Below are 24,177 nucleotides of genomic sequence, written 5' to 3' on the forward strand. Positions count from 1 at the left end.
GAGGTGGGGGGTGGGAGGATCCAGGAGGAAGATGGCCACCTGAACGAAATCATTTCTGTTCGGGCAATGGGAATGGATGTTGCATAGGCAGCTCAGTGTCCATGACACTCACCTGCTAGACTGTAAACTCCATGAGAACAGAGGCTACGTCTTTTCCTGTACCGGATCCCTAGCATGTAGTCCACTGCCTGGAACCATATGTGTTAAATGGATGAATTCGTGACAAGATGGAGACTACAGGCAGGAGGTCTAGGACTGGTACCTAGGGGTGGATATCGCCAGGCCCTGGCTCCCAAAGTTCTGAGAATGCAGGAGACACCTGCTCCCACCCACCGCCAGCCCCAAGGATAGACAGGACTGGCAGAATTATTCTCACTTTATTTCTGGAGAAGTTTGATCAGATGCAATAACACTGATTCCAGGCGAGGGCAGGGGGCACGGGTACCCCTAAAGCAACCAGTGTTCTGTGGCCCAAGGTGCCCCCCCAGCCCCAGCCCTGGGTTCCCCCTCAGTTACAGTTAAATAGAGAGAGGAAGATCACCCCAGGGAGTCTTGGGAGGGTCTGCCTCCTGCACCCGCCCCCTCCACGCAGAGGAGTCTGAGCACAAGCTATTTACAGTATTCACATCCACTGTACCCCACCAAACCAAGGCAAATACTACAGGCGGCCCTTCCCCAAGGGAGGTGGCCAGAGAGGCTGTGAGTGTATGTGTGTGTATGGGAGGGGGTGTCCGCACGTGCGAGCACACGAATGCACTGAGGGGCAGGGCCTGGCTCCAGCCAAAGAGACATCAGTCTATAAGGTGCAGATTAAAAATAACAGAGGACCCACCCCAAGGGGCCCAGGCCACTTCCGGCTTTGTTCTGTCTCTTTCTCTTCCAGACATCCTGGTAGATGATGCAGAGGAGCCCTCATAGCTATGCCTGGATCCAAGGCAACCCCTTAAAGGACTTCTGAGGGAAAAGCAGGAGGGGAAACAGTCAAGGCAAACCAGGCCTCCTAGCCCAGATGTCTGGGGGTCTTCAGGGAGGAGCGTGAGAGGGCCTGGGGCAGAGCTGGAAGAAAGGGCAGGGCTGGGGAGTCTGAGGAAGGCTGCTGGGAGAAAAGTCAGGGATCCCTACCTGTGACCTGTGGGGGCTGTACCACAGCTTTCTTGAGGAAAGCTTCTGCCTCAGCGAAGGGCAGGAGTGCCTCTGGCGTTCGGCCAAGGCTCTTGTCCCCAGAGGGCCCCTTAGGGGAGAAGCCATTCTCCTGGTGTGCAGGGAGAGGCTGCAGGCCGTTCACCAGGGATCCTGGGGACTCTTTGCTCGGCAGGCTGTGGATGCAGGGCCAACACTCAGGCACCTCCCACCCCAGGACCACTCGGGCACCCCACAGCCCCAGTGTCATCCTGCCTCCCTGCCCAGGGCCCCCAGGATCCAGATCATAGCAGATACCTCCACTGAGGCTCCTGGGGGGCCAGCTCCTCTTTCTGCACTGCCTCCTTCTGCAGCCCTGAGGGCCGAGCCTCCCCGGCTTTCACAGGGTCTATCACAGGGAAGGAATGCCCATCAGTTAGGGGCTGGGGAGAGCAGGAAGTTTGAGGATGGGTGGCCAAGGGGACAGAGATGAGAGGAACAGGGCATTTACCTGGGCTGAAATTGTTGGCTTTTGCCTCCTTTCTGTCCAGCTTCTGCTTTGAATTGGAAGAGCAGTCAGACTCAAGGGATATCTGGCCCCAAGGGACTGAGGTGCTGAATTCGCTTTCCCGGCCCAGACCCTGAGGGCGCCCCACCCCCAACCTCTTTTCCTAAACCCATCGCCCTCCCCCCCCCCCTCCCCCCGCTGCCAGCACTGCCTTTGGGGAATCCTGACCTTGGTTTCAGCAGCTTCTGACTTCCGAGTCCTCTTCATTATCTCCTCCAGACGCTGTTGGGACGCCCCACATCAGTTAGACCCAAGTGCTGCCCTATTCCTAAACCTCCCACCAGCCAGGCCCTCGTCCTGTCAGGGCCCTTCCAGCTCATACCAGTCCGTTCCAGGCAAGGAACCAGAACTCACCCCACCTGCTTCTTGGTCTACCCTTTACAAGCCCAAGGCAGGGCCCACTCCCCCAGCCTCCACTATCCCAGTAACTGAAGCCAGAACCCAGCACAGAGCATGGCCCCGCCCACATAAGCACACAGCACGGCTCTGCAGACCTTTTTGCGCTCTTGCCGCTCCTGCTCCTCCCGCTGGAAGTGCTTTTCCCGCTCCAGACGCTGCCGCTCCGCTTCTTCCCGGGACCGAGCTTCAGCCTCTTCTTTCTGCCCAAGGTTCCCGCGAGCTTTAAGCAGCTGGACTCCAGCCTTCCCTCCGGGCCAGCCCCCCAGCCCGCCACCAGGAGGCGCCCACACCCAGCCCCGCACCGCCCGCCTGCCAGCCGGCCCGCGGGGGCACCTGCTTCTGCAGCCGCTCCTGCTCCTCCTGCTCTGCTTGCGCCTTCTCTCGGGCCTCCTGCTCCTCCCGCCTCCGGGCCTCCGCCTCCCTCTCGGCCCGAGCCTCGGCCTCCCGCGCCAGCTGCTCTTCTCGCATGCGCCTGGGGGACAGAGGAAACTCGGGTTCCGTCCTGTGGTTCTTTCACAGCCTCCATAAGGGCCCCTTCAGTCCCCATGGGTTGACTCACTTGTCCCTTTCTGCTTGCAGCCTCCGCTCCTGTTCCTCGCGCTCCCGCTGCTCCCGTGCTTGGCGCCGCTTCTCAGCCAGGAGTCGAGTGGCCTCTTCTCGGTCTGTGGTGCCCGCCATGGGTTTGCTAGGGGTCGCTGGTGGAGCAGGGGCTGGGGGTGAGGTCAGGACAGCAGTATCTGGAGTGGGATCCAGGACCAGGAGTCAGCACATACCAGCTCAGGCACCTCCATCACCACTGCATGCCCCTGCTTCCTGGACCTCAGGGAGACCCACCCACCCAACTTCTGCCATCAACTCAGAGTGGTGTAGTTCTCCTCTCTGGCCTGTGTTCTGGGCCTAGACCTGCTGAGGGCAAGAACCTCCTCTGCCTGTCTGCCAACACCCAGTCCCCAGGCACCCCTGGGCCCATATCTCTGACCACCTCCGCCTCACAGGCAAAGTTGGCTTCCCTGGCAACCCACCTGCAGGGATGTCGGCTGTGGGCTGCTCCTTCTGGGGCTGGGCTGGGGTGGGGGAGGGCACAGGTGAGGGAGCCGGTGAGGCAGGGGCTGCTGGCTCCTTCTCGTCACTGGTCTTGCCCTTGTTCTGGTTCTTGTCCACAGGTCCTGCCGAACTGAGGCTCTCCTTTGCCTCGTCCTTCCTCCGAACCCGCCCCTTGGGTGATGCAGTGGTGCCCCGAGGGGACGGTGGTTTGGGGGGCAGAGCGTGGCCTGGCCCTGGGCTGGGGCAGGGGGAGGCAGGCCTGTGCCAGGATGTGGAGGGAGAGGATGGCCGAGCCTTGCCTTTGGGACTGAGAGAAAAGGAAAAGTTAGGCCCTGAGCACAGCAGCCACACACTTACGCACCCTCTGAGCATGTCATTTCCTCAGGGAAGTATCCCCCTCTCCCCACTGGGCTGGCTCAGCCCTGCCCACCTTATATGCTCTCACAGAACCAGATTATTTCCTTTTAGAGCATATCCCAGTTCGTGATCACATCCTCATTTGTGAGTCTTTGATTACTGTCTGTCTCACCAATAGCCAGGAAGATTGAAAAGAGCAAGAACCAGCCCTGGTTTGGCTCATCAATGTGTCCTCAGCCCTCAGAACAGTACCTGGCAGGTCCAGTTCATTCATTCAGCAGGTATTTGTTGACTGCTTACCAAATGCCAGGCACTGTTCTAGGTGCTACTGTACTTCAGCCATCCAAACACTCGTACAAAACAGAACAAATCTGCCCTCAAAGAGCTTTCATTTTCACTTTAGGAGTGGGTGCCCAACAAATATTTGTGAATGGATGGATGGATGGATGGATGGCCTGGTGATGTGCAAGCACCACTGTGTGTGCCCACCTGAGCTCGGCGTTGCCGGCAGAGAGGCGCGGGCGCGGAGACGCAGGCAGTGACTGGCGCTTCTTGAGGCTGCGCTCCCGGGCCAGGGCACTCTTCTCCTTTTCATTTTCCCGCTCCTTGTCCTTCTTCTCCTTTTTCTGCACCTGATAAGGAGGGGGAAGGAGAGCGGGGACCAGAAGTTGAAGGCGCCGCGCTCCCCCCGGCCTGGCCGGCTCCCTGCCCCACCCCTGCGTGCCGCCCACTCACCGGTGAGGCTTCAGGCCGGCGGCGGACCTGGGCCGGGCTGCCCCCGGCGCTGGGCTTGCGGCGCTCCCCGCGCTCCCCAGCTGGGGCGCAGCGGTGCACGCTTCGGGGGGCGCTGCTCGGCGGCGTGAGGGGGCTGGCGGAGGCCGAGCGCGGGCACACAGGCACGGCTGCAGAGGGATGAGTGCGGTCGGGGCGCGGCCCACGAGCGAATCTGGCCCCTGTCCCGCCCCTCGTGGGGGCTCTCCCAGGGCCGCTGCCCCTACCCTGATCCCGGCCGTTGCGGGGCAGTGTGACCGCACTGCGACTCCGTGCCAGGAAGGAGAGGGTGGGTGTCATCAGACGGTCCACGATGCTGCTCTCCCACGCGCTGAGCTGCAGGCTGCGATCTAGAGGGAGAATGCCAGAAGCGGGTTACCGCTGGGGGTCGCAGCAGGGAGGCAGAAGCGCAGGGAACTGTCAGGTGCCGTCGTCCCCCTGCTAGGCCCAGAGAGGCTTCCCCAGGACCCTCACCCCAGTCCGGTGGAGCCACATTTGTCTGCTCTGGGGCCTGACCTTCACTGCAGACCCAGGCAACAAGATGCTTCCCAGGGCAATGCCCTGCATGGCTTGAGGGCCCCCTCTACCACTTTCCCTAGGTGACAGACCCTGCCCACTCCTGCGTCCCACTGTAGCACCCTGCACCTCCTGTTATCAGAGGGCTGGCCTGGGGTTGCATGGCTCCATGGATGGGGGACAGTGAGGGTCCTTGTGCTCCTGACTGAGGGGTGTCCCATGCCAGAGAGAGGCTGCTAGGGGGCTTGGCTGGCCTGGGCCACCCTGCTCTGTCCCCTCAGCTGCTGGGTTATTTTTAAGCCTCAGTCAGGTGGAGTTGGTACAGCAGCTGATTTGGTTGCTAGGCAACAGAACAACCAAATAAAAGCTGGAGAAACTTATAAATAACTCCTACCATGGCCCCTTCACATGTGAGCACCAGGGCATGGTAGGAACACAGGGGCCATGCCACCCTAGTTGCCCACAACTCTGGAGCCAGCTGAGGCCATGGCTAGGGCTCTGAAGGCAGAGAGGGCGGGGTCGTTTGGGCCCCCCAGGGTAGAGCCAGAATAAGGGGCCCACTCTGCACACACAGCACCCAGGCTAGTCTGGTACTTGGGGGCAAGGCCACCTGCCTAAGGCGGGCCTAGGCCAGCTGGCTGTGGTTGGAGATGAGGCTGCCTGCCCATTCCCACTCTCCACCCCTACCCCCAACACCACCCCCACCCCCACCTCCACCTGCTCTTGAGGCCCCAGCCAGGCCTTCTGTCTGCTGGGACACTGCTCTTTGTCTCTGTTCTCCTCCCCTGCAGAGCACATCTCTGTCCTCAGGGTCCAGACCCATACACCCGGCTCTCCTGAGGGGTGCAGAGCCCTGGGTGGGGTAGAATGGGGATGGAGACCTGGAGTATGTGAGGGTTCCTGGGATCTGGGGTTCTTGCTGAGCTCTGGAAGAGGCTTGGTGGGGGCTACAAGGGGCTCTGGAGGGAGGAGGGCTGGGCCTTCTCTTACTTCTACTGGGGGAGTTCCAGAGCGTGGCAGAGGACTTTGAGAGCCGCTTGTTGATTATAGAGTCCACGTGTTTAGGCAGGTTTACTGCCGACACGGAGCACCTGCTCCCACCTGGAGGGGAAAAGACACGGCATTAGGGCCGGGCCGGACAGGAGCCAGGGGGGGCACTGAGGCCTTCCATGCAGGATGCTCCGCGGGCAGGGTGGGAGAGGGAAGAGTGGGCAGGCTAGGAAGGGGAGGAGAAGGCGGACTTGGCTCTGGGAGGAGGGGATGGGGGATAGGTGACCAGAGACAACCTGGATTGGGGGAGCCAATGGAGAAGGAACAGAGGAAGGGGACGGAGCAGAACTAGAGAAACTATAGCCTTCCTGGCCAGGAAGCCATTCCCTGGGGCTGGGCGCTGCAACCCCTCCCCCACAGCCACCCGGTGTCGGCGCTTGCTGGTACTGCCCTGCCAAGGCGCTATGGCTACCACACCCACGTACCCGGACAAATGCAGACATTCCTAAACAGAAGAACCCCGAGTCACAGTCACTCGCACAAATTCACACGTTCGTACGGGCACACAAAGACAAAGACATGCAGGGGCGTGTAGAGTGAAAGGTACACTTCCACATGCACATGTGTGTGCAGACATGCACAGATACAGAAACACAAACACGGACAGATAATGGGTCGGACCCAGATGCACACAGGCACAAACACATCGAAGCAACTGAATCACGGTATTCGTAACAGCTAACGTTTGTTGGATGCTTACCATGTACCAGGCACTGTGCTGGGCACCACACACATGTTACCTCACTTGATCCTCCCAAACATCTACCTACAACCTCGGAGGCAAGTAGTATCGTTATCCCCATCTTACAGGCGAAGAAAGTGACATCGAGATGTTAGAGGTCACACCGCAAGTGCCAGAGCTGGGATCCTAACCCAGTTCCGTCTGACTTGGGAGCCCTCACTGAGGTACACAAGGCCATAAACACACCAAGGCAAACAAACAAACGCATATTTTGACATACAACACACACATATCCACGAGCACATACACCAGAAGGTCCACAGCTGGAAATACTGAACTCTGCTGTTACATAAAGACATTCAAACACGGTGGTACATACATGCCAGCAAAGAATCAGACCCCAATCCTGATGGCCCGACATGAAGAAAACTCAGAAACACAAATCTGCCTCCCAAGACAGGTACACAAGGGGGTGGTAGTTTTCTTAAATACCCAGTGTCTGCAAGGCATTAAAGTGTTCTTTTCTGTATCATCAACCGATAGTAATAATGGGAGCAAAGAAGGCTAATCTAAAGTGACAGAGGTTTGAAGAGCAAACCAAATGAAGAGAATTCACCTCTGACTTGATAGCAGAAGTCCTCGGGAAGGGACAATTTGGTTTACAAGGTCATTCGAGAAGACACAGGTCGTGTGAAGCAAGGCATACCTGCTGCAGGGTGCTGCCAGCCCCTGGCACCAATGCTGGTCCCTGTCCCCACTCGTCAGGCCCCAGCCCCACCCACCCACTCACTAGGCCCTCCAGCCCACTCACTGGTCTTATGTCCTGGGGAGCTGTGGTGCAGGGCTCCTGCCCAGGACCAGCGCTGCTGCCGGATTTCGGCCCATGTCTTCTTCACTGACCTCTGGATGGCCGCTTCATAGCGCTCCTGGTGGGGAGAGGGGAGAGGAGAGAGGTCTGGGCTCAGAATCATCCATCATACCTGGGAGAAAGGCCCCTTCTCTCGCCTGTGACAAAGCCTCCCCCACCTAAGAAGTTTTCCCTGACTCATTGCAGGTAACCAAGGTTACTGAATGCTTGCTATGATTAAAGGCCATTTGTAACAGATCCCTTCCAACTTGTTCTTGGGGAGCTTTTCACTGTTCTTGAGTCATTTCCTGGATGTATGAGCTGTTTCTCTGAGGATGGGGTGGGACTTCCCCTGCCCTGGGGCTCCCAGGGAGGGCCGTGTCCCCCCTGGCACTGAGGGTCCTGACCTTGGGACTATGTTTTCCCTTTAGCCTGAGGGCCCCCTGGCAAGACCAGGCCACCTTTTCCTTCCTTTCTTCACCAGTGCACAAGCCAGGGCGCTCCTCATGTCCTGGAACTCAGCACACTCACATAGACACGCCTCTGCATACACGCACACACGGGACACACACACAGACACTCGCACTGACAGCATACGGTTACAGGTGCCCACCCCAGCATGCACAGAACCAAGCGCGTCTGCGGCCGCACGGGTGCCCAGATTGTGCGCTCAGGGACATGACGGCAGATACGAACACAGACATTACCGTGTGGGCACGGATGACACAGAGGCATGAACACGGATGTGTGGACACACACACGTGTACACAGGCCAGGCGTGCCCGGCCAGAAGTCAGCACGCACTCACCTTGTTTTTCTCCAGCTTCTGCCGCTGCCGCTCCTCGAGGGCCGCGCGGCGTTGCTCGGCTTTGAGCCTCTGCTCCTCCAGCCTCCGGCGGCGCTCCTGGAGCTGCTTCTCCCGCAACGCCTTGGCCTTCTCCTCCTTCTCCAGCCACACTGCTTTCTTGGCCGCTGTGGGAAAGGAGCCCCGGCGGGGGGAGGGTGGGGGGGTGAGAGGTTCTGCTGCAGTCAGGCCAAGCCTGTCTCCTCCAACTGGGTGGCCTTCCCGGTTACTGTGTCCCCGGGTGGGTCTTTCTCCTGCCTGCTTGGGAGGGGAGATGCCTCTGCCCCCAGGCTCCCCCCCACCAAACTGAAGGGCTTTCTGAAGGCAGGCTCAGGTCTCAGAAGCAAGATTTCCCTGATGGAAGGTCTCTTTCTCCCCCATTGGCCTCATGGTCTCTCAGTGCTAAAGGAGAAATGAGTTCCTTAGGGCCTGTCTGACTTTGGAGCCTGCTGGACAGATTTTCATAAATTGTGATTAAGAGCACGGGACTGAGGGCGGCCTGGGTGGCTCGGTTGGTTAAGCTTCCAACTCTTTTTTTTTTTTTTTTTTTTTAACGTTTATTCATTTTAGAGACAGAGAGCATGAACGGGGGAAGGTCAGAGAGAGAGGAAGACACAGAATCTGAAACAGGCTCCAGGCCCTGAGCTGTCAGCACAGAGTCCAACGTGGGGCTCGAACTCACGGACCACGAGATCATGACCTGAGCCGAAGTCGGTTGCCCAACTGACTGAGCCACCCAGGCGGCCCTAAGCTTCCAACTCTTAATTCCAGCTCAGGTCACATGATCTCACAGTCGTGAGATCAAGCCCCATGTAGGGCTCTATGCCTACCACATGGAGCCTCCTTCGGATTCTTTCTCTCCCTCTCTCTCTGCCCCTTCCCCCACCTCTCAAAATGAATAAATTAAAAAAAAAAAAAAGAGCACGGGATTGAGGGTGAAATCAGGCTTCTGGGTCTGAATATCAGGTATTCTCTAGTTGTGCAGCTGAGGAAAATGATTTCACCTCTCTGAGCCTCTGTTTTCCCATCCTCAGGAAGGGTCGAGAGACCCATTGACATAATGAGATAATGCACGTACTGCTCTTAGCACAGTGCACGTAATGAAGCATTCAGAAGTGTTAGTGCTGTGGATAAGAGGCTGATGGCGAGGATAGTGGGGATGATGACGCTTCCCCAACACTCACCCAGGTACTTGGCTCGTTCTTCTCGCCGCTCCTTTGCCAGCTTGTGTCTCTCTCCTGCCTTCTTTACATCTTAGACAAGGGAATGAGAACAGACTTAGGTCAGAGGCTCCCCCCAAATGGGGAGTCAGCCTCAGGGCCCTCCCCCAGGCCTCATCCCCATCTTGTTCCCCATCTCCTCCTGGGCCCAGGAGATTCCTTCCAGTGGCATCATCCGTGCCCGGAAGCCTGAGCCAAGGAGTTGGGCCCAGGACTGGGCACATCATACATACCTTGCTTGGTGGGAGGGCTGTCAGAGGCTTGCACCGCCGTCGGGGATGGCTGGCTGCTCCTTCGAGGAGGTCTGGAATCCCGGGGGCCTGTGGCTGGTGGGGTGGGTGCCCTGCTCTTCCCTTCTGAGAAAGGGGATTCTTCCTGCTGGGGGGCTGACCTAGGCCCCACTGGCCCTGTGGGGCTCTCTGGTTCCAGTGGGAGCTGCTTAGAGCTAGCGGCATTCTTCATGGCAGGTGGGGTGTCTGGGGGAGTGTCAGGGACCAGGGTGGACATCGGTGGTGGTGGCGGCGGTGGGGAGGGGTCACCTTCAGGAGAAGGTCTTGGCTCTGGGGGGGTCCTGGCTGCCACAGCTGGAAAACCAACACAAGAGAAGAGAGAGAGTGAGATAGCACAGCCGTGCCCTCAGTCCAACACGGAGCTCTCTCCCTCGTCCAAGTGACTCCTTCATTCATTCACGCAACATGTTTATTGAGTTCCTTCTGTGTACCAGGCCCTGGTCCAGATACTAATGATATCGTGCTGAGAAAACAGCCATGGTCCCTGCCTCCGTGGAACCTACCTTCTAGCAGGTAGACAGATAAAGAGCTAGGCAATCACAGCATAGAATAAGTAAGTACTATGTCGGAGGGTAACCCAGCAGAGATGGTTAACCTGCATTTAGGGGGCTTCCTGAAGAAGTAACAACCAAGCCAAGAGCTAAAGGGTGACCTGGAGTTGGCAAAGCAAAGGGGAGAGGGTTCTGGCAAAGAAAAGAGTATTTGCAAAGGAGCAGGAGGGAGCAGGGTGTACTGGAAAAACCAAGAGAAAGTTGGTAGCACTTGGTGCACCAAATGGTCACATCTGCCTCCCGCCTCTTTCTGCTTCACTTCGGGGTCACGGTGCCCAACCCAAGGCCTGGTACACAGAAGTGCCAGTGCTGGGCACAGGGGACTGGCCAAGAGGAAGGCCATGAGTCTGGGCACAAGTGGGAGGCCATGTTGCTAAAGCCCCAATGTGGGGGCAGGGCAACCAGCTACTTTCACTTTGTAATCTTTTTTTCCTTTCCCAAACACACGTAGATTTCTTCTTTTAAGATAATAATATTTCAGGGCGGCTCAGTCGGTTGAGTGTCTGACTTCAGCTCAGGTCATGATCTTGCAATCCGTGAGTTTGAGCTCCACTTCGGGTCCTGTGCTGACAGCTCAGAGCCTGGAGCCTACTTCGGATTCTGTGTCTCCCTCTCTCTCTCTCTCTGCCCCTCCCCTGCTCCTGCTGTGTGTGTTTCTTTCTTTCAAAAATAAATTAACATTAAAATAAAAATTTTTTTGAGACAATAATATTTCAAGATCCCTGTAAAAGACAGCACAGTGCCAAGTAAGGAAGCCACATGATTTGGTATGTACGTGGATATGCACACATGTGAGCACATGCATGTTATGGAGAGTTGAGAGACAGGTTTTGGAATCAGTCAGATGAAGGCCCAATTCTGATTTTACCACCCCAACACAGGAAAGGAGGGCATGCTTCCCCAGCAGGTAACCTTGGGGAAGCCATTCAACCTCTTTAAGTCTCTGTTTTCCTATCTGTAAAATGGGGATAATGAGCCCAAGCTAGCAGGGATGTCAATGAAGCACCTGGCATGATTCACGTGCCAGCAAACACTTCCTGCCCTTTCCCTGTGGGTCACATAAAGCTCTGCAAAAAGTCCTGTTGACATCTGCTGCTACCCTCTGAGCGCTGAAGGGAACAAAGGGATACAGCCACTGAACCTGGGCTTAGAGAGCAGGGAGCACGGGAAGGTGAGTCTAAGGAAGCATTTTTCGCTCTTACCAGAGCAAACTACCAGACTAAGTGCTCTCCTCTGGGAAATCTGGCCCTCTCAGGAGGTAGCAAACTCCCCATCCCTGTGGGTGACAATGTGTGTGTAGGGAGAGGACACTCCCAAGGAGTCACGTTTGGGACTGTGGGTACCTTTTCCAGGGAGACAGGTATCCAGTGACTGAATGTGAGCTCTGAAGGCAGACTATCTGAATGTGAGTTCTGGCTTCCCCATTAACTGTGTGACCTTGGGCTAGTTACACACCCTCTCTGTGCCACAGTCCCTGTGGGGATAGTACCTACCTCGCAAGATTGTGATTTTAGTGCTAACGATAACCTTTTAACAGTTACGTATATTTTAAGAGCTTCCTATATTCAAAGCAGTTTACAGATACTCGTTTTAGTCCTTACTGAAAATACTTAGGCAGGAGACACTATAAATATCTTTTTTACGGATGGGAAAAAGTAAAGCAATTTGAGGTCACTCAGCTGGTAAGTGAAGGAGTCTGGACTTGAACCCGGCACCTGTCACCAGCGTCTGTGCTCTCAGCAATCACAGCCTCCTGTCTCTGTTTAAGGCAGTACGAAGTAGTATGTGTTATGCAACCAAATCTGAGGATCACAGTTTTCCCCTCATTCCTTCCCTTGCAGCTTCCTAGGCTCAGGCGAGAGCCCCAGCAGAGGCCCTGTGTCCCTAAGGGCCCATAAAAGTCTGCCAGCCTCTAGGCTCCGTGACGGCCCACCCAGCTTTCCCCACACCAGCTTCGGAAGGCTGCCTGGCTACTATTAGTCTACTTCCCAGCCACCCACAAACTCCTTTCCAACTCCAGTGGGCAAGAAAATTAGCAGCTATCACTCAGTGCTTACTGCATCCCAGGGACTAAGCTAGCCCTCTGCATCCCTATCCTGCATCCTTATATGAGCTCTGAGAGGTAGAGATTCTTACCCCCGTTATACAGATGAGACAGTCAAAGCTCACCCCACCAAGTGATTTGCCCAGGGTCATAGAAATAGCATGTGGCATGGGAATGCAAGCTGGTGCAGCCACTCTGGAAAACAGGATGGAGGTTCCTCAAAAAATTAAAAATAGAACTACCCTATGACCCAGCAATTTCACTGCTAGGCATTTATCCAAGGGATACAGGTGTGCTGTTTCGAAGGGGCACATGCACCCCCATGTTTATAGCAGCACTAGCAACAATAGCCAAAGTATGGAAAGAGCCCAAATGTCCATCGATGGATGAATGAATGGATAAAGAAGATGTGGTATATATATACAATGGAGTATCACTCGGCAATCAAAAAGAATGAAATCTTGCCATTTGCAACTATGTGGATGGAACTGGAGGGTATTATGCTAAGTGAAATTAGTCAGTCAGAGAAAGACAAAAATCATATGACTTCACTCATATGAGGACTTTAAGAGACAAAACAGATGAACATAAGGGAAGGGAAGCAAAAATAATGTAAAAACAGGGAGGAGGACCAAACATAAGAGACTCAAATATGGAGAACAAACAGAGGGTTACTAGAGGGGTGGGGGAGGGGGGATGGGCTAAATGGGTAAGGGGTATTAAGGAATCTACTCCTGAAATCGTTGTTGCACTATATGCTAATTTGGATGTAAATTGAAAAAATAAAATTAAAAAAAAAAAAGAAAAATAGTGTGTGGCAGAGGCAGGATTTGAACCCAGGGCCATCTGGAGCCAAAAAGCTTAGGTGTGTGAAGTACTCAGCTTGAAGGCTGAGGGTGAGGCCTGTTTACTGTCATTCTTCTAGCATCTGTGCGTGCTACGGGTGTTGCAAGGAAAACTGGTGGGTGGATGTTTGTCTACACCTAGGCAAATCACACCCACCAGGCAAGACAGTGAATCTCCAACTAGGTCCTGAGTAGCCGGGTGCAGCTTGGGAGGAGGTGGAGGGATGAGGCCTGGGAGGACCGGCCCTCAAGTGTCAGATGCAGTGGAGTAGAAAGATCTTAGGCTTCAGAGTCAAATAGGCCTGGGTGGGAAATCCCAGCTCTGCTGTGGGACCTGGGGCAAGCCCTGAGCCTGTCTGAGCTGCAGTTTCCCCACTGAGATGTTGGTTCCAACAGTGAGTGGGTACATCATCTCAGGCACCTGGCAGGGGCTCAGGAAACGGCACCTGCCCAGACGACTCTGTCCACTTCTCCCAAATCTCTGCTACGAGAGTCTGCTTGGGTCAGGCCTTCACCCCTGCTGCTCCATGACACTGCTCTTCTCAAGGCCACCAATGACCTCCACACTGTGAAAGCAGCAGCCGTTTCTCAGTCCCCGGTTTGCTAACCTGTGGGCTGCATTTGACACAGATGATCCCTCGCTGCTCCTTGAACACTTTCTGGACTGGGCTGTGGAGACAACACACTTTTCCTGGTGTTCCTTCTACCTTGCTAGCCATTGACTCCTCAGTCCCTTTTGCAGATCCGTCTTTAATTGCCTAACCTCTTAGCGCCCGGTGCCCCGGGGCTCAGTGGAGGAGTTCATCTCTTTTCCATCTGCATGTACTCCCTTGGTGACCTCATCCAGACTCATGGCTTTAAATACCATTGCTCTGCTGATGACAACCGAGTTTGTATCTCCAGCCCAGACCTCTCCCTTGAGTTCCAGTTTCGCTCATACAACTCCCTATTTGACACCCCTGCATGTCTTACAGACACCTCAGCTTTAACACATTCCCACCTGAGCTCCCGATCTTCCTCCCAGAGCCCTGCTCCTCCCTGTTTTCCCTATCTCAACCAAGGGCAACCCCGTCCTCAGGCCAAAAATCTTGGGAGTCATTGTAGAGTCTTTTCTTATCTCACATCCCACATCTAATCTCTCAGTAAATCTTTCTGGCTCTGTGTGCAAAGTATGTTCTGAATCCAATCACTTCTCACCATCTCCACTTCTATCATCTTGGTTCAGCCACTGTCATCCCCTATAAAGACTCCCTGCTGGGGTGCCTGTCTGGCTCAGTGGCAGGGCTTGCAACTTGATCTCAGGGTTGTAAGTTCAAGCCCCATGTTGGGTGGAGAGATTGATTTAAAAAATAAAATCTTTAAAAAAAAATTTTTTTTTAACGTTTATTCATTTTTGAGACAGAGAGAGACAGAGCATGAATGGGGGAAGGTCAGAGAGAGAGGGAGACACAGAATCTGAAACAGGCTCCAGGCCCTGAGCTGTCAGCACAGAGCCCGACACGGCGCTCGAACTCATGGACCACGAGATCATGACCTGAGCCGAAGTCGGACGTCCAACCGACTGAGACACCCAGGCGCCCCTAAAAAATAAAATCTTAAAAATAAAATTAAATAAGGACTCCCTACTGCCATTCTTTGTTCCCCTTTCATCTTTTCTCAACACAGCAGCAGAGTGATTCCGTTTAAAAATAAGTTAGATCAGGGGCGCCTGGGTGGCTCAGTTAGTTAAGCGTCCGACTTCAGCTCAGGTCGCGATCTTGTGGGTTCCTGAGTTTGAGGTCTGTATCGGGCTCTTCCAGCCACTGTTCCAGGCATTCCCCTGTTGCAGGGCTATGCACTTGCTGTTGCTCTCTGCTGAGAATTCTCTGCACCCAGATTCAGCGTGTCTCACTCCCTCCTCTCCTTCATGCCCTTACTTCAATGTCACTTCTCACTTACACCCTCCCTGACCCTATTTAAAATTACAAACTGCAATAGAAGTCTCCTTCCCCTCTCCAATGGTACGTTTTCTTTCCAACACTATTTTTCTCTCAAGTATTAACACCATTGTAACACTGTCTCCCATCTCTAGAAGATAACCTCCATGAAGGCACACATGTGTGTCTGTTTTGTTAGCTGTTGTAACCCTAAGACCAACAGGACCGGCACATAGGTGCTCCACAACTATCTGTTGAATGAAATAATCAACAGACTCCACCTTGGCTGATATAAGCATCTCTCTTACCTGGATGACTACAACGTCTTCCCACTGCTCTCCCCACCACCCGTTTTCACTCTGCTCTCTACTGAGCAGCCAGAGTAATTGTTTCCAAATGTGAATCTGATCACGGTACTTTTAGACACCTGAAACCTCCCAGTGGCTTCTCATTGCTCTAAAGATAAAAACAGAATTCTTGAGTCCAAACTACAAGTCTGGCATAGTCTGAAGTCCCTGTCCCCATCTCCTGTACCTCTTAAATCTCTTCTGCATGTTCCCCACTTGCTTTCTGTGCTCCTCCTATACTCACCTTCTGATTCTGGTAACCATTCATACTCCCTCCTGCCACAGGGACTTTGCATATGCTCTTGCTACACTTATTTTTTTAAGTGTTTTATTTATTTTTGAGAGAGAGAGAGAGAGAGAGAGATGGAGCATGAGTCAGGGAGGGGAGGGGAGGAGGGAGACAGGCTCCAGGCTCTGAGCTGTCAGCACAGAGCCTGACACGGGGCTCGAACTCACGAACCATGAGATCATGATCTGAGCCGAAGTTGCACGTTTAACTGACTAAGCGACCCAGGAGCCCCTGCCCTTTTCTTGGTTAAACCTCATTTAGCCTCCAGATCTTAGCTCAGACATCATTTCCTCAGGGAAGCCTTCCCTGGCTTCTCTGATCAGGACAAATTCCTTCATGGCTTCGTGTGCCTCTTGTTTGGAGCACTGTGACTAATACAACTTCAAACTTCTTTGTGGGCCTCTCTTGTTATTGTCAGCCTCCCCTTAGACTGGGAGGAAGCCCGACAAGGGCTAGGCCATGTCTGTTTTGCTCACTGCCGCACCAGTAGCAGCCACCAGAGTGCCAAGTACATGGAGACACAGTCATGAGATGCTGCTGAACGAGAATAAAATGCCATACCAGAAAGCCACCCTGGCCTAACACAGTGCAAGAGAAGGAGATTTTTACTCTAATAAAGAGTAAATCCAGGGCGCCTGGCGGGCTCAGTCAGAAGAGCATGCAACTCCTGATCTCAGGGTTGTGAGTTTGAGCTCCACGTTTGGTGTAGAGATTACTTAAAGTAAATTAATTACATTTAAACAAAAAAAAAAAAAAAAAAAAGGAGGCCAATAATTAAAAAATAAATAAATAAATAAAGGAGTACCTGTTCAGGAGCCAAAACAACAACAATAACAAAAAACAAAACAAAACAAAAAAAACAAGAAACAAAAACAAACAGAAAAGGAGTAAATCCACGTGGCAATTTATTGCAAAGGGATAAACACTTGAAGGGAAGCAAAACAACGCCATCTCAGTTGCATTTGGGCAGTTTCCTGGATGAGGCACTCAGGTAGAAGTTAAAAAGAATAATGAGTGTTTGACTCCAGCAGCTCAACAAGAAAGACTTCTCAAGAGGGGCGCCTGGGTGGCTCAGTCAGTTAAGCGTCTGACTTCAGCTCAGGTCATGATCTCATGGTTCCTGAGTTCGAGCCCCACGTCAGGCTCTGTGCTGACAGCTCAGAGCCTGGAGCTGCTTCGGATTCTGTGTCTCCCTCTCCTTCTGCCCCTCTCGTGCTCTGTCTCTCTGTTTCTCTCTCGAAAATAAATAAGCATTAAAAAAAATTTTAAGAAAGACTTCTCGAGAAGCAAACAGGACATTTGGATCTCTTCTTTTGACCTGGTGGACTATTGATCCGAAATACAAATATTTTCCTCAGAAGTATGCCAACACTGACGAAATGCCACTGGGACAGGGTTACCCAGAACAAATCATAGTAAGCCAAATAAATTATTTGGTATGGTTAAACCAATTTCTGATTATTGCCACTTTCACTCATCAAATGTGATCCTTTGGCCATCGCACTTTATTTTTTGGCCTGGGTCAAATTGTGAGGTTTTAGTTACTGTTAGTTTTATTTTGCTTTGCTGATATCTACTAGAAGTATTTGCTAAGAACTGGATAAGAGACAGATAGTTTGTATTTATTTCTTGGCACAAAGAGCACCAGCAGGGCAAAGGTGTAGGAGCTGATCACAGGGTCACAGAAAGTCTTATCTTCTCAAGAGCCCCAAGAGGGACCGCGTGTGGGGTCTGCAGAAAGATCCGGGCCAAGTCTCTCAGAGGGTGTGTCACATGTCTCAGGGTGCCTGCTTACGCCCCATCTCCACCCTCTGGGAGCTGGCAGTCCCTTTCCTCTGGTCCTTCCCTCCTTCCATACCAACAACTGCTGCTGGGCCAAATATTCCTCTCACAACACTGATAACTCAGTCTGGTTCTTCTGTTTGCCTGCTGCCCCTGTCCCTGCCAGCGTGGGAGATCATGGAGAGAAGGGACTGGGTCATATGCCTTCTTCCAGCCCAGGGCCTCACATAGGACCTGCCGGCACAGAGCAGGGGTTCTGTGTCTGTTTAATGAACACACGGATGGATAAACGCATGGGCGGGATGGGGGTACTGTGGAAAGCCACCTAGCCAGCACAGAGTCAAACCCCGAGCTGCTCCAAAGCCTCACCTCTCTGAACCCTAAAGGTCCTGCTCATACCGGAGCCCTGTGTGCGCCCTGCGGGCAACTAAGCCCAGGAAGGGAAACAAGCTAAGGTACTGAAGCTCTACCGTATGCCAGGTACTTTCCCTCATCTCATTTCATCCTTATGACAGCTCTAAAAGGAAAGTTCTATGGATGGCCCCCCTTTCACAGGTGAGAAAACTTACTCAGACAAGTTCAGTGAATTACTCATGTCAGCATCAGAGGTAGGATTTGAACCCAAGGCTATCTGATGACAGAACCCTTATGTCACAGTGTTTCTGGTAGGCGTCACATCACCTTGCCTGTTCTCTGAAGAAGGAAGTGATTCGGTGGTTCCCCCAGGGAGGTTCCCCCCAAGATGGCGAAGGGTGCAGGTGCGGCAGGTAGGCACTGAGCTCAGAGGGCAGGAATGCAGGATAAGGCGGGCTCCTGCCCAGGCTGGCCACCAGGAGACAGGAAGTGAGGCACCTGGGCAGGAGATGGGGGGAGAGTGGCCTTCCTCCAGGGGTCAGAGCAAAGGAGTGCCCAGAGGAGAGCTAGCAGAGGGGGGTGCATGGACAGCACCCCTGGGTGGGGAGCATGGGGAGGCAGAGAGAGGAAGCAAGACAGAGATGGGCACCTGTAGCCAGAGCCTTCCGGCTCTCACAGCAGCTCCTCGGGTGGCAGACAAATGAAGATGGCAAGGCCAACCGAGGGGCAAAGACCCATAGAGACAGAATACATACCACAGAGAGAGAGAGAGAGAGAGAGAGAGAGAGAGAGAGAGACTCAGATAAAGTGAACGGAGCCTGAACAATGGTGAGAGACAGAACAAATTCTTTTCTCCCTTCTCTCTCTCCCTCCTATATACACAGGAGTCAGACTTAGTGGGATTTGGAACTCGACAGACACACAGATACACACAGACACACACACGGAGCCAGGCATCCCTCTGAGGCACAGATGAAGCCTCAGAGACCCACACAGCACTCAGAGACACAATGTTCCCGGCACACGTATACAGCCCCATTCCAGGTCGCTTCTGCCCTGCCCCTTCTGGGCACTCCTTTACCCGGGCCAGGGGAAAGTCCTGTTAACACCAGCAATAGCTAATGCTGTGTCAGGCACAGTTAAACACTTTAAACGCATCAGTCCCTTTCTTCTTTACCCACAATCCTATGAAGCAGATGTTATTACCCCATTTGACAAATGAAGAAATAGATTCAGAGAGATTAAGACACTTGCTTAAATCACACAGCTGGTGAGTAGCAAAGCTGGGATTTGGGCCCGAATCGGCATGACAGTCTGTACCTTCACTCAAAGGGGTACAGCCTCCTGGGTTTCCCCTCCTGGAAAGATCTGATCTGGGAGGATGGGGCAGGGGAAGGCAGGAAGGACAGACTCTGCGATATGCCTTACTGCCGGGCTGGGACAGAGGGGACCCTTAGGGGGCAGCATTACTCCCGGCCAGTGTAGAGCTGAGCCAGCTCAGAGAGCGGGGCAGCCTGCTCCAGCAGTCCTCAGGACCTGGGCCACAGGCCCTTAGCGGCAGGGCACTGGGGCCAGGCCTCGGGCCTCTGTGGATGATAAAGCCGGGATCACAACTGAGACCGCAGATCTGAAGGAGCTCTCTGGCCTGGTTGGCGGCCATTGTTCCCAGCCTCCAATCAGGAGCACCCACTTCCTGTTATTTTAGGCGGCAGGAAATGACCCCATCCCGCAGCTCAGGCCCCACCACGGGTCCTCCCTCAGCCTCAGCAGGGCTGCCCGGGCTGGGGCCTACATGCTCAGGGCAGGGGCCTGGGGATGGCCTGCTGGCTGCACTGTCCCTACTGCCTGGGTCCAGGGCCTCCTTCTGAGCTGACTTACTCAGACTCCAACCGGGCAAGATGCACAGGGGACCCAGGGCTCTGCTGGCTCTACGATGCCTGCCAGAGAATGGATCATGGGGTCCCTAAGACCAAGATGCCAAGATGCCAAGATCAGTCATGCAAGGGAAGCATGTCAGACTCTATCACTGGCTGGCTCAGCCACAGTAGTTGAGTCTTGAGGTTTGGTGCAGAGGCTTTAGAGCCAGATGGACCTGGGTTCAAATCCTGCCTCTGTCAGTTCCTAGCTGTGAGACTTTAGGCAAGTGACTTTCCTCTCTGATCCTCATCTGTAAAAGGAGGATAACATTAGGCCCTACTCAAGGATTGTTTTGAGGATCAAATGAGACAACGCACATGACAGGCTAAGCATCATGCCTGGCACAGAGAAGGCCCTTAATAAATAGGAGGCTGGAGATAAGTTGGACTTATCCCTCGTAAGAGCCTGAATCTCCTCCTATTGGTGAGGAGCACTGATGGAGGTAGCAATACCATGCTATGTACCCCCTACCATGCTCTCTGCTCCCCTCAGGGCAGAGCTGCAGCTGAGGGGTGGTGGAGGAGATGCTGAAGGCTGTGCCCCGGGGTGCCAGGCAGCGCTACCACAGCCAACAAAGCTGCATTATCTGGGCCTGGCTCCTTGGCTCCCTCACTTGTCCCAAGGCCCAGTGGGGAACCAAGGACATGGCTTCCTGCTGCTTGCGGCCTAACTTCCAGCCTTGGTAGACCCGAGACCTGCCCTGGCCGCTCTCAAGTGCCGCCACTCCAGTCGGGGCCCTGCTTTCAGCTCATTCCCCCTCCCTCGGCCCTGCCCCACCAACAGCTGATGCTCATCCTGAGGGAAAGGGGGAGTAAACTGGCCTGATGCCCCTTCCTCCTCGTTTGCATATGCGTGACTGCACATTAGGGGCTCATTAGAGGCCTCATTTACTGGGCCCAGTGGCCCAAGCAGGGACGAAGCTGTCAGTGAGAGGCACCAGCTAGGCTGGCTGCTATATGTAGAGACAGCTCGTTGTGTCAGTCTCGCTAACTTCTACTCATCCTTTTAGGTCCACTTCAAATGCCTCCTCCTCTGTGAAGCCTTCTACAAGTAGAGCCCACTGACCATTGTATCACCCTTATACCTGGGTTCCCCTACAGTGAACACATCGCCTTCCGTCACTGGGTCAGGAGCTCCCAGAGGCTAGTGACTCTGTCTGATTCACTTCTCTGCCATCTGCATAGCCAGCACATGGCAGGCATCACTATGTTGTGCTGGATGACTGTCTGCACGCACCTCCTGGGTCTCTCTCCTGCTTCCACTGCCCTACCTCAAGCACAGGGGCCCCTCTGTTCCCCCCGATACACCCTGGCTCATGTGTATCTAGAACTCCCCTCTCCCTGGCCCTCTGTCTCATACTGACCTCCTGAAATTCTAATTAATCACACCTCCTCCTCAGGCCTCCAAAGGAATTAAAGACAATAAACAAAAGAAACAAATAGTTAGAGTTTATTGAGCACTAACTATGTGCCAGGGCTAAGTGTGTCATGTGTTCATCTGATTTAATGATCCCAATATCTCCATGAGATAATTTCTGGCACTATTCTCATTTTATAGATGGGAAAATTTAAGACTCGGGTTAAGCAACTTACCTGAGGCCGCACAGCAGTAAGTAATGAAGGGGAAACTTAAACTGTTTGATTCCAGAGTCTACATTCTTAAGCAAACCAGCTCCCAATTCCTGTCCTCACCTCCCCCATATTTTGTACCTCCCTGTTGGCACCAGTTCTGATGAGCATAACCACAATAATGGTAATAATACTGTATTGCGGGCGTCTCTGTGCCAGTTTCCTTTAGTACATCATCTCTAACCCTCACATTAACCCCACAAGGTTTGATAACATGACCTCCATTTTCCAGGGGCATAAACTGTGGCTGGAGGAGGCAAGTCACTTGCTCCAGTCCGCACCTGTCCCCTACTCCATGTTGCCTCCTAGTAATGCTCAGGGTGCAAAGGGCACTCAAAGATGGCTGGGATCGTGCCATGTGCATTCAGTGTCGCAGCCCCATGCCTCAAACTTGACAGGGTACGTGCCACGGGCACCACCTTTAGTGCCCTTGGCTTATAGGGGGTTCCTGTCACCTTCACCTTCTCTGTGTGTAGGGATCAGCCACCAGCCTGATCTAGGTTCTCCTGTAACTCTGTCTAGGTCCTGTGTATAGAAGAGTCTTCCCAACCCAGGACCCTGCATGCAGGCCCCCTCAGGCCCAGCGGTATAGCCAAGCATGTCCCCCTCCATGCCCTCATATTCAGTCCTGGCATCCCACCCAAGTGCCCTAATTCTAAACTAGACTCTCACTCAGGCCCTCATCTGCAGCCCAGTAATCAGGCCCATTCAGGCCCCAATGTACACATCAGTGCCTGCGCCCCTCTGATGCAGACAGCCAATAAGCAGATGAAATGGATCCAGTCTAGGACTCCCTGGGTGTCCCCTCTCAGGCTCAGGAGAGACAAGACTGACCCAAGTGCCACTGTTCCAGCACAGGCTACAAACCTCCTAGACCACAACAGTCTGATAGCCCCCTCCCCCACCTGCGCCTTCCAGCTCCCACACCCACACGGTCCCCTGGAAGCACCCACGCTGGCATGGGGAGGAGCCCACCCACAGCCAAGCTGTGCCGCCTCCTCTTGGGCTCTCCGCACCCACAGACACTGTTTCATGCTGGGCCTACGCCGCAGGGGTCAGGGAGGTGGCAGGGATTAGGCTCTAGGACTCTATGGAGGTGTGAGGTTGGGGCCGCCTCCCCCCTGAGTCAGTGGGAACGGAACTTGGGTCCTCAGTAATCATGTTCTTCCCTCCCCTTCCAGGAAGAAAGAGAAAAAGAAATCCCTCCCTCCGACACCAGGCCCAACCAGAAACCTGTCCCCACCCCCTCATCAGCTGCTCCCAGATCCGAATGGGATTTGCAGAAGTCCAGGGCACTGGTGGTTGGTGGGGTGAGGGGAGGGGAGGGTAGCTTTGATGGTCTGGGGCCTGGAGTGTGTGTAGGGGGGCGGGGGTAGGCATCCAGAGCCTCAGGCTGAGTGAGGAATGATGTGGCAGGTCCCGGGAGTGCGGCCTTGAGCCTTCACCTCATTCTCGAGAGAGACTCAGGCCTAAAGAGGGTAGGAAGGAGGGTGGCCGGATACGCAGATTTACTTCTGTCCCCTTCCTCCCCAAATCGGGCTGGGTGGGCTCCGGAGTAGGCCAGGCTGCAGAGGAGGCGGCCCACCTCCCAGCTCCCGCCCTCGCCCCAAACAATGCCGCCTCCCCCTCCCCCTCGTCTTTATCCGGCGGGTTACTTGGCAGCCGCAGCTAGAGACCTCCCCCTGCCCTCCCCTCCACTCCCGGCCGGCCCGCAGCAGCAACAGGCCCTTTGCGCGGCAGCTGGAGGGATGGGGTGGGGGCGAGGTCTGGGCCAGGGCCTGGGCGTCGCGGGGCGCCAGGGCCTAAGTTTCGGTATGCAGGGCTCCAGGCCTGAGAATCTGGACCCCCAACACACACATTCAGGCTGGGGTCACACTTCCCCACCTGGGATGAAGTGGGGGATAGACGTCCCAGCTCAATTGAAAAGGATCATCAGGGCCTGGGGTGGGTCGGGGAGGGGGTGCAGGAGGAGAAACCGAGGTGGCACTGGGTCGGGGCAGAAGGGTCTCTCCAGCAACTCGGGCGCGGGGTCCTCGCGGATCCCGCCGCCCAGTGCGTCCCAGCGCCCAGAGTGGGGGAGGGGGCAGCTGTCAGAGGATGCGTCGGTGGCCCCGAGCCGCCGCCGCTGCAGCCTTTATTTTTAAACTTCCAAGTGGTCAGAGGGCGCGGCGGGGGAGGGGTCTCCGCCCAGCGGGTTGGCCTTCTCCTCGGCCTTCCTGAGGCCCCGCGACCTCCCCCCATCTCTCCGGTGCGTGGATCCCGGCATACCTGGGGGTGCGCCCGCACCCGGCTCTGCATGTGAGCCGCTCTCCATGGCTGCGGCGTCACTGGGGGTCTTGGGGGTCTCAGCGGCGGCGGCGGCGGCGGCCAGCGGCCAGAACAGGGGTCCCACGGTGCATCGCGCCCGGCCCGGCCCGGCGGGCAAGACTCGGAGGCGGGGGCGCTCCGGGGAAGGTCGGGGCTGGCTCGGCTGGTGGCCTGCGAGGCTCGGAGTCGCCGGGCGCCCAGTGGCTGTCGGATCCGGCAGCGATCCCTCTCCCTACCCGGCGCCGGCCCAGTCCCGGCCGCGGCCCAACCCTATTGTACCGCCGGGGCTGGGCCTGGCCTCCCCGCTGGCGCGTACCAAGTACGACGCGGGGAGGTCTCCGCCTCAGCGTCCAGGGACCGAGCCGCCGCGCGCCCGCCCCACGCGCCCCGCCCCGCCTCCGCCCTGGAGCGCGGGCCCTCGAGCTGGGGACGCCTCTCCTGCGGCCGTGGCGGAGGGGACGCCACGGCTCCCTGAGGACGCGGGTCCCTG

At 55.0% G+C, this 24,177-nt stretch overlaps 1 protein-coding gene across 3 annotated transcripts; it reads right to left on the reverse strand.

Annotated features, from left to right (window-relative positions):
• Window positions 1–358: 358 nt before the first annotated feature.
• MAP7D1 (MAP7 domain containing 1) lies at window positions 359–24,040 on the reverse strand. Of its 3 annotated transcripts, XM_060625787.3 has the most exons (18): window positions 23,649–24,032; window positions 9,651–10,001; window positions 9,382–9,450; window positions 8,162–8,325; window positions 7,318–7,432; window positions 5,765–5,875; window positions 4,486–4,608; window positions 4,223–4,389; window positions 3,977–4,119; window positions 3,109–3,437; window positions 2,646–2,823; window positions 2,420–2,558; window positions 2,182–2,286; window positions 1,856–1,909; window positions 1,631–1,673; window positions 1,438–1,528; window positions 1,123–1,316; window positions 359–954 (listed from the first exon to the last, which is right to left on the reverse strand). In XM_060625787.3, exons 1-18 carry the CDS (start codon window positions 23,692–23,694, stop codon window positions 944–946), a joined length of 2,433 nt encoding a protein of 810 aa, XP_060481770.2. In that variant the 5' UTR covers window positions 23,695–24,032; the 3' UTR covers window positions 359–943. The 3 variants fall into 3 exon arrangements, with proteins under 3 accessions (XP_060481770.2, XP_060481769.2, XP_060481771.2); XM_060625786.3 differs by having other exon boundaries at window positions 4,223–4,608; window positions 23,649–24,039; XM_060625788.3 differs by lacking the exon at window positions 5,765–5,875 and having other exon boundaries at window positions 4,223–4,608; window positions 23,649–24,040.
• Between the last annotated feature and the right edge of the window lie 137 nt (window positions 24,041–24,177).

This window comes from Panthera onca, chromosome C1 (genome assembly GCF_046562875.1).
Source record: "Panthera onca isolate mPanOnc1 chromosome C1, mPanOnc1 haplotype 2, whole genome shotgun sequence".
Classification (NCBI taxonomy): domain Eukaryota; kingdom Metazoa; phylum Chordata; class Mammalia; order Carnivora; family Felidae; genus Panthera; species Panthera onca.